The sequence below is a fragment of the Penaeus chinensis genome, chromosome 19, assembly GCF_019202785.1.
Source record: "Penaeus chinensis breed Huanghai No. 1 chromosome 19, ASM1920278v2, whole genome shotgun sequence".
NCBI lineage: Eukaryota > Metazoa > Arthropoda > Malacostraca > Decapoda > Penaeidae > Penaeus > Penaeus chinensis.
Window position 1 is genome coordinate 26,006,719 of NC_061837.1, and position 8,867 is coordinate 26,015,585.

At 38.9% G+C, this 8,867-nt stretch overlaps 1 protein-coding gene across 3 annotated transcripts in view; it reads right to left on the reverse strand.

The window, feature by feature from the left end:
• Nucleotides 1-1,152: 1,152 nt before the first annotated feature.
• The window catches only part of LOC125035306 (DNA repair protein complementing XP-A cells-like), a 15,124-nt gene continuing 7,409 nt past the window's right edge, over nt 1,153-8,867 (reverse strand). For all 3 annotated transcript variants that reach the window (XM_047627606.1, XM_047627607.1, XM_047627605.1), the window contains exons 5-7: nt 6,294-6,459; nt 2,420-2,537; nt 1,153-1,483 (exon numbers count right to left, since the gene is read on the reverse strand). In XM_047627606.1, coding sequence (XP_047483562.1) covers nt 1,332-1,483; nt 2,420-2,537; nt 6,294-6,459 — 436 coding nt within the window. In that variant the 3' untranslated portion in view covers nt 1,153-1,331. The remainder of the gene's footprint in view (nt 1,484-2,419; nt 2,538-6,293; nt 6,460-8,867) is intronic.

Genomic DNA, 8,867 nt, shown 5'->3' on the forward strand with positions numbered 1-8,867 from the left:
TCGGACAAAAACTGTAAGCCGAGCATGGAAATAGTTGCCCAGGGTTAGGCCCTCGTTTGACCACCTAATTTTTCTTTGCGGGAGTTCATATTCACGTTGCATAACTCATTTTCGACCCCCCAAACCCAGGGACGGTCCCCTTAAGATCCTCAAGGGGACCGTTCACCTCCCTCACTTCTTGAGTTACCCAAGACCCATAATCTCAACATGCCTAGGTGCCCCATCATCTTTGATCTGTGATGCAGCTTCTTGCATCCTAGCTGATGTAGTCTCTCATTCCTCTTCTTGGTGCCCCCATTACAAGGACTTCATAATCTGTCTGCAATCCTGCCTGCCACTCTGATGACCTTGGATGTTGACTCCCTGTTCACTAATGTCCCACTGGATGATGCTTTCACTTTGCTTCAGAGGAAGCTCCTTCCCGAGGATCCAGATCTTCCCCTCCAAGGATTGCTTCTACTGCCAGGCATCCACCATTGCCATTGTTCATGGAATACTTCTAGTGTGAGCTTCTTTGTTCTATCTCAGCTTGTTCTTTAGTTTGGTGAAGATACAGTAGTCTTTGCTCTCTGACAGCATGACCCTACCCATTCATCAGATGACTGGTCAGCTACTTGTATTCTTTCCTTCAACTATGTCCATGTCCTCTAACTGGTGGAATCCACTCTCATGAATCAGCTGCCCAATTTCAACATCAACAGCATTTCTTCTCCTGCCAACAGTTTCCTCACTTCCTACATATTCAGATTCCTCCTTTAAGCTGGCCAACCTTCTCACAGACTATCCAACCCTTTGACCTGATCTGACCTGCCTTCATTTCCCTTTATCTGTCCTCACCTGTCATTCCTTTGCAGTCTTGCTTCTCCAGGAGGATTTTGAAACTTGTCTCACCTTTCAATATTCTTAGTTTGCATATAGTGGGTTTTCTTAACTTAGTATCAATACTAGAGTGTTTTACTACTCAACTACAAAACACTATAAAAATTAAGTGTCAGTCAAGAGGAGCACTGAAATTCCACCAGCCACCACTGAAAGGAATGTTTCACTTTTGGCAATGTTTTAGAGAATGAGGGCACATAGTAATTATATTTAGGCAGTACACATTGTATAAGGGATTACTAGTACACCAAGACTTCATTTAATACACAGAACAATTTTTAAAATCTCAGCTATTAATGTTTTTATTTTTTTCCATCTGTTAAATACAAAAGTTCAAATGCCAAAATGTTGCCCAGCTCACAAAAAACTCAAGGCATTAAGAAAATAAATATATAAATAGTCCCTGATTATAACCTAATGAGTACAGGCGCATTTTTCCCACATAGCTGCTACTACATCTTATCATAGGTATAACTGTGGCCACAAGTTTTACACGTCCGAGAATATTCATCTTCGTCAGGAAGGTAGACTTCTTCACCATATTCATGTTCATGTGTTTTTGTTGCTCGAGTGTATAAGCTGCTCCTTACGTTCATTCTCAGTTCTGACAAAGAAAAGTGAGAAAGTAAATAAAGCATTCTGAAAGCAATCTGAATGATGTATGCACAACATTATATGCAGATGCTGTCTCTAAGCATCTGAAAATAAAATGGCTCTTTTTCCACAAAAATAAAAAATTAAAAAAAATAAATAAGCGCTGTTTCAATATTTAGTAACCATCAGACTACTGCCATTTTTGCCAACAAATATCAACATTACAAATGTTAATGATGACAAAATATGCATTTTTTTCATTATTTCTAAAAAGATAAAGATTAAGATTATTGAGGCATTATACCGAATAGTATTGCCATTATCATTCTTACTATTAGTGTTCTAAAAAGCCATGGTCTAGATCAAACCTACATGAGGCATCAAACACACCTCGCTAAGCAGACATGCATATAGATAAAAGCCAGCAATGATGTACTAAATAACCTCCCATATATCTGTGGGTACACATCTCTCATCCATAAGGAGGTATGTGAGGTCTCTTGCAGGTTCAACCTAACTGTTACCATATAGCCAATGCTATTCCCAATGCTTATAACTAGAATACTATTGAAAATTCAACCTAACTGTTACCATATAGCCAATGCTATTCCCAATGCTTATAACTAGAATACTATTGAAAATATGTCTCGGTCACAGTATTATCCATTAATTTTTCCATCAACTTTTTATCATTCCATAACCTTTAATACCCACTTTCTATGTCTGTGCTAAATTTTTTAGCTTTACCTATGTACCTAACATAGAAAAGGAATACATGAAAATTAATGACTTCACAATGCAAGGTATGTATGCTCTGATTACAGTGCATATATCTTGTATTGTGAAATGATTTAATCCTCACATCTCTTGTACACTTTTCATAGTAAGCTTAATATATCCTGCATCAAAATATGGGGTTCAGACATATCAAGTATCTACATCCCACCTTTCATCTTCTTGTTGTACTTCCTTTGTTTACTTATTTCTCTCTGTTCTTCCTTCTTTTCCATGGCCTCTTCTATGGCCTCTTCTGAGCCCCACACATGGAGAGCACGTTTCTCAATCTGAAAAGTATTCAATTTACACAACTGAACATCACTCTGAGCACACTTATATCCACACAGTATCTAGTCAAAACTACACAGGAGCAAGAGGTGCCCCATGGTTTTCATGTGTGGCATGAGCAATTATTTCAATGGACAATAAGTGTCCAGTTACACTTTCCTATGACTCAGCCCCTACTTATGGAGGAGGAGTCATATAGAGACACCTGAATCTTGCTGATGAGTGCCTCTGCCTGATTTGAAGCTGGAAGAAAATGGTAAGTTCAAATGTGATACTACACTGTATGATGCATTATTCAGTAACAATGAGTTTGTTAATGAGGATACTATTGCACCTAGTGCTATACTAAAACTATCTGTGTGTGGGTGTGGGTGTGCGTGGGTGTGCATGTGGGGGGTGAGTGTGTATCTGTGTGAGTGGGTGAGTGTGTATCTGTGTGTGTGGGTGAGTGTGTATCTGTGTGTGGGTGAGTGTGTATGTGTGTGTGTGGGTGAGTGTGTATCTGTGTGTGGGTGAGTGTGTATCTGTGTGTGGGTGAGTGTGTATCTGTGTGTGGGTGAGTGTGTATCTGTGTGTGTGGGTGAGTGTGTATCTGTGTGTGTGGGTGAGTGTGTATCTGTGTGTGGGTGAGTGTGTATCTGTGTGTGGGTGAGTGTGTATCTGTGTGTGGGTGAGTGTGTATCTGTGTGTGTGGGTGAGTGTGTATGTGTGTGTGGGTGAGTGTGTATCTCTGTGTGCGTGGGTGAGTGTGTATCTGTGTGTGGGTGAGTGTGTATCTGTGTGTGGGTGAGTGTGTATCTGTGTGTGGGTGAGTGTGTATCTGTGTGTGTGGGTGAGTGTGTATGTGTGTGTGGGTGAGTGTGTATCTGTGTGTGTGGGTGAGTGTGTATCTGTGTGTGGGTGAGTGTGTATATCTGTGTGTGTGGGTGAGTGTGTATCTGTGGGTGTGTAGCAGTGCGGGTGTGGGTGTCTGTGTGTATCAGTGTGGGTGTGTGTGTGTATCAGTGTGTGTATGTGTGTGTATCAGTGTGTGTATGTGTGTGTGTGTGTGTGTGTGTGTGTATCAGTGTGTGTGTGTGTGTATCAGTGTGTGTGTGTGTGTATCAGTGTGTGTGTGTGTGTATCAGTGTGTGTGTGTGTGTATCAGTGTGTGTGTGTGTGTATCAGTGTGTGTGTGTGTGTATCAGTGTGTGTGTGTGTGTATCAGTGTGTGTGTGTGTGTGTATCAGTGTGTGTGTGTGTGTATCAGTGTGTGTGTGTGTGTGTGTCAGTGTGTGTGTGTATGTGTGTATCAGTGTGTGTGTGTGTGTGTGTGTGTATCAGTGTGTGTGTGTGTGTATCAGTGTGTGTGTGTGTGTATCAGTGTGTGTGTGTGTGTATCAGTGTGTGTGTGTGTGTATCAGTGTGTGTGTGTGTGTGTGTGTGTGTGTGTGTGTGTGTGTGTGTGTGTGTGTGTGTGTGTGTGTGTGTGTGTCAGAGTGTGTGTGTGTGTGTGTGTGTGTGTGTGTGTGTGTGTGTGTGTGTGTGTGTGTGTGTGTGTGTGTGTGTCGTGTGTGTGTGTGTGTGTGTCAGAGTGTGTGTGTGTGTGTGTGTGTGTGTGTGTGTGTGTGTGTGTGTGTGTGTGTGTGTGTGTGTGTGTGTGTGTGTGTGTGTGTGTGTGTATACTGTGTATGTATGTATACGCTGTGGCTCCCACACTGGCATGCCCATGCGGTGGGCAAGGGGCTGCACCCGAGCGTGACCCGAGCATGGCAGATAATAATAACTGCCCCACGCGCACTCCCGGGGTATAAAAGGCCAAGGATGACCCAGGTCAGGGAGAGTCCCTGCCCCGCGCCTGTCGGGTCAAGACCGGCCGCTGAGCCAGCCGTCCGCCCCCCCCTGGGCTGACCGCATTCGACTACTTACGACCCAGCCTTACCAATACTTGTATCATGTGATCTATATCTGTGTTGCTTACGCTTCTTAATAAAAGAGGTTAAGCCAACTGTCCCCTTTTACTACTCCTGCATAACCATATGTTTAAGGCGTCCAAATAGAGCCTTTACAGTGTGCGCGTGCCCGTGCGTTTACGTGTGAGTGTGTGCATGTCTGTGTGTGTGTGTGTCTGTGTGTTTGTGTGCGTGCATGCTAGACTAAACGTATCTGTGTGTGTGTGTGTGTGTGTGTGTGTGTGTGTGTGTGTGTGTGTGTGTGTGTGTGTGTGTGTGTGTGTGTGTGTGTGTGTGTCTGTGTGTCTGTGTGTCTGTGTGTCTGTGTGTGTGTCTGTGTGTTTGAGTGCATGCATTTGTAGGTGAATATAAAATATTTGATCTTTATAACCATAATGTGATCCTAAGAAATATCTGTCACACTTAGGTAATATGAGAACACATGTACTACCATAGATAACAATATAGAGTACAAGCTTTAATATCAAAAAGCTTTCATATTGATAGGGCCTTGTTTAAGAAGAGCCTATGCTTTTAATTAACACATTTCAATATGTCATACACAAACAGCAATAGTCATTATTGTTTTTACTACATCATTTATGCTTTAGCCTTGGGCATATTCAGGCATCCAAGAGTGTTCCATGACAAATGAGATACAGAAAGTATCTAGAACAGATTCATGTTTTGTTTACAGAATGTGTTTAAATGGTCATAAGAATATTACAAAAATTTATACTAAGTTCTACATAACCATTTTACTTCTTGTGTACATATAATTGAATATGAAGGCATAAACTCATGCATCCGTTTAAATGTGATTAATATCAATTAATAAAAAGTGACATATTCAAACCATTTAAAGAAGTGTGATATTCGAAACCAATGCCAATAGACAAAGGAATAAGTATGATGGGAGGTGCTTAGGGCATTTTCAACTGATTTTGATAGTTTTCTGTTGTTTCATTTGTAATTTTCAGAAGTTGATAACTAAGAACTTGTATTTACCGTTTTTCCCAATACAACATCAGTAAAACAACAATTAATAATTTAATATATTTAAAAATAAAGTAAGTTTTGTCAACTTAAGCACGATTCGTAGGAAAGGAGGTAGAGTCGAACCTCTGGCAATCGCATAGAAATATTGGCTGTGGTGTCGTCACGACCAGCCCGTGGAAGTGTCACAAATGAGATTAGTGACACTTTCTGGTGTTGTAAGAAATGAAAGCTATGATAACCATGGGGCACTAAAAGAGGAATCTCTAGAGTATAGTACTGCATAGCATAATAATTGTTATATGCATGAAAAATGTAAAGAAAAAAAAATGTCAAAAATAAATTATGGAAAGACTGGTAAATGGAAAGAAAAGTTATCACAATACCACTTGAACAACAAAATAGGAACGGGCATGAAGCAGCTAGCAGTAACACCCCCTAGGGTCCATGTGTAACTATTAGTTTGGCAGTGAGGTTACACTACCAGTCACTATCTGAAGAATGACTAAAACTCCAGTTCAGTTTGACATCCAAGTAAAAAAAAAATCCATTCACAGGCAACCTACTCCCTTGCACCTGTGAATACTGCTTGTTCATAAGGACTATGGCTCTTAAGGCCTGTTCTACCTACAGTACATACAGACTGGACATTTCCTACAAACTCCTTCCCCCAAACACACACAATAGATAAACAGAATATCTAGAGCTTAAACTCTGCAAAGGAAAATTAAACATATTTAAAATTCAAAATTTCTAATATAAAAATCATACTCCACCCACATACAAAAAAGTTCATTCATAATGACAACGGTAACAACAATTACTCACCTGAGATTTCAGGTACAACTTCATGTCACCCCATTGTGAATTGTGAGGGTTTTTTCTCACAATAAACTTCAGAGGCGGCTCTCTCTTCTCCAAATCTACATCCTTCAACAAGTACTCACTCTTAGCATCTGTTTTTGTGATGAGTGCATGCTTGTCATCATTATCTCTGAAATATAGCATATAAAAGAAAATATTTTAGAATATATATCTATCATGCTACAAAATAAGTAAAAACAAAATCCATGTACACTATTTTTGCTTTGTCACATTCTCTATGTTAAAGAAGAAGAAGAAGAAGAAGAAGAAGAAGAAGAAGAAGAAGAAGAAGAAGAAGAAGAAGAAGAAGAAGAAGAAGAAGAAGAAGAAGAAGAAGAAGAAGAAGAAGAAGAAGAAGAAGAAGAAGAAGAAGAAGAAGAAGAAGAAGAAGAAGAAGAAGAAGAAGAAGAAGAAGAAGAAGAAGAAGAAGAAGAAGAAGAAGAAGAAGAAGAAGAAGAAGAAGAAGAAGAAGAAGAAGAAGAAGGAGGAGGAGGAGGAGGAGAAAGGAGAAGAAGGAGAAGAAGGAGAAGAAGGAGAAGAAGGAGAAGAAGGAGAAGAAGGAGAAGAAGGAGAAGAAGGAGAAGAAGGAGAAGAAGAAGAAGAAGAAGAAGAAGAAGAAGAGAAGGAGAAGAAGGAGAAGAAGGAGGAGGAGAAGAAGAAGAAGAAGCCTGTTTAGTTTTTATTTAAAAGAAAGTTACAAAAAGTAGAGAATACATTATAAATGTGTTTTCATTACATATCATCATATTTCAATTTCTTTATAACTATTGCAGTCTTTTACACTGGTAATTAGGGTATTGCACAGCAAGCTCCGCCCACTGCCTGTGACATAATGGGAATGACAGCGGTTGATGGACAGTTGTTTTACTATACTGGTTATTTTCTTAACTGGTACACAGTAAGAGGATTGCTTACTGCTAATCAATTCCCATCATGTGAGAGGTGTCACATAAGCCGTAAGGAAGTGAGTGTTTACTGCGACACAAAAATGGGGTCAGACTACAATAGTTTAATTTAGAAAAAAAATATGATGTATGAAAATTGAGGAAGGCCCTGGAGATGCTGGTCTGTAAAGCATTTTCATCTAAATATATTTCATTACCCACAATAAATCAATGAAAAAAAAATATTTGCACTCCGAGATCACCAGCAGGCAACAGTTATGGCTGAAACTTTGAAAGCTATACCTCAAAAAAGTTCCTTTATGGTATGTGATTTCACAGATTAAAACCTGATGTTGAACAGCTTACCAAAGACTTATATAGCACTAGTAAAATACAAAGGTAAACGACTTGTTATGCAACAGAGAAGTCTCACCCTCTCTCCTTGAAACTATAAGAGCTTAATTAATTTTTCACTACGTGTACCCATGTCTACTACCCTATGAGTCCATGCATCCCCTTTGCAATGTTATTTTTTCTTTTTCTGGATAAGTGTTTTTAGCTTTTATACCGTTTTCCAATGTCTATATTTGTCATTTGATTTCCTTTGTCCAGATGGTAATAGACAGTGCAAGAACAATAACCATAAGTATTATTTATTTATTTATTTTATTTTATTTTATTTATTTTTTTATTTCATTTAATAATATTCCATTTTCTGCAATACACCCAGTCTTGGTGGCCAGGAATAGGATTCTGAGCATGAAAATAGCATCTTTCTTGGAGCCGGTGCTCTTTCAGTCATGGTTCATGGACATTCCACAATCTTTTATCAATGGAAATAATACAAATGCCCCTTCCTCAATGCCAAATGAGTCTAATCATCAAGAGCTTTGTGAATTCATGGCAATTTTTTCTGTCACCTCAGCCTTCAGCTGAAATATTCACGACAGCAAGTTCGCATCACAATGGCCCACAGCCAAATTTTCCCATGACAGCATGTTCACATAACCCACCTCTTAAGCCAATTTTTTCATGATGTTATGGTCATGCCATCCAGATAGTAAGGTTAAGATAGAATATCTGTGGAGTCTTTCCAAAAAAACAAGACTAGCCAAATGAACATGATGTATGGAATACCAATATGATGGCCACTGATGACACCACATAGACAGATGAGCCTTTTAATCTTTCTATTTCCATGGTATAATGAGCATGAGTTATTATTACACTCCATTGTATAGATCCTATATGCACCCTAGTAAGAGCCACATCCATCTTCAAGGCTATCTTCAAAGGAAAAGCATTTGTTTGGGATTTATGAATTCATTTGTGAAACATCAGCCCAATCTTTTATCATTTTCTTATTACATCACTTACAGAAGTACTTCATTATTACAATATCAGTAGTAAGAAAGGGTAATAAATATAGCTTGTTTATTCTCACTATAGATATACAATATATTAGTATGAGTATCTCTAAAGTCACTAAGGGAACTGACAAGTGATCCCAGTGAGCCTGAGATCACTAATTATAAATTAATGTCAAACAGTTAATTGTGACTAATATAGAAAGGTATGAATAAGAAAGAATAATACTACAAAGCCAGATATGCAAGTATCACTTCTATATCATATTATCTCTGTATCAAAATGG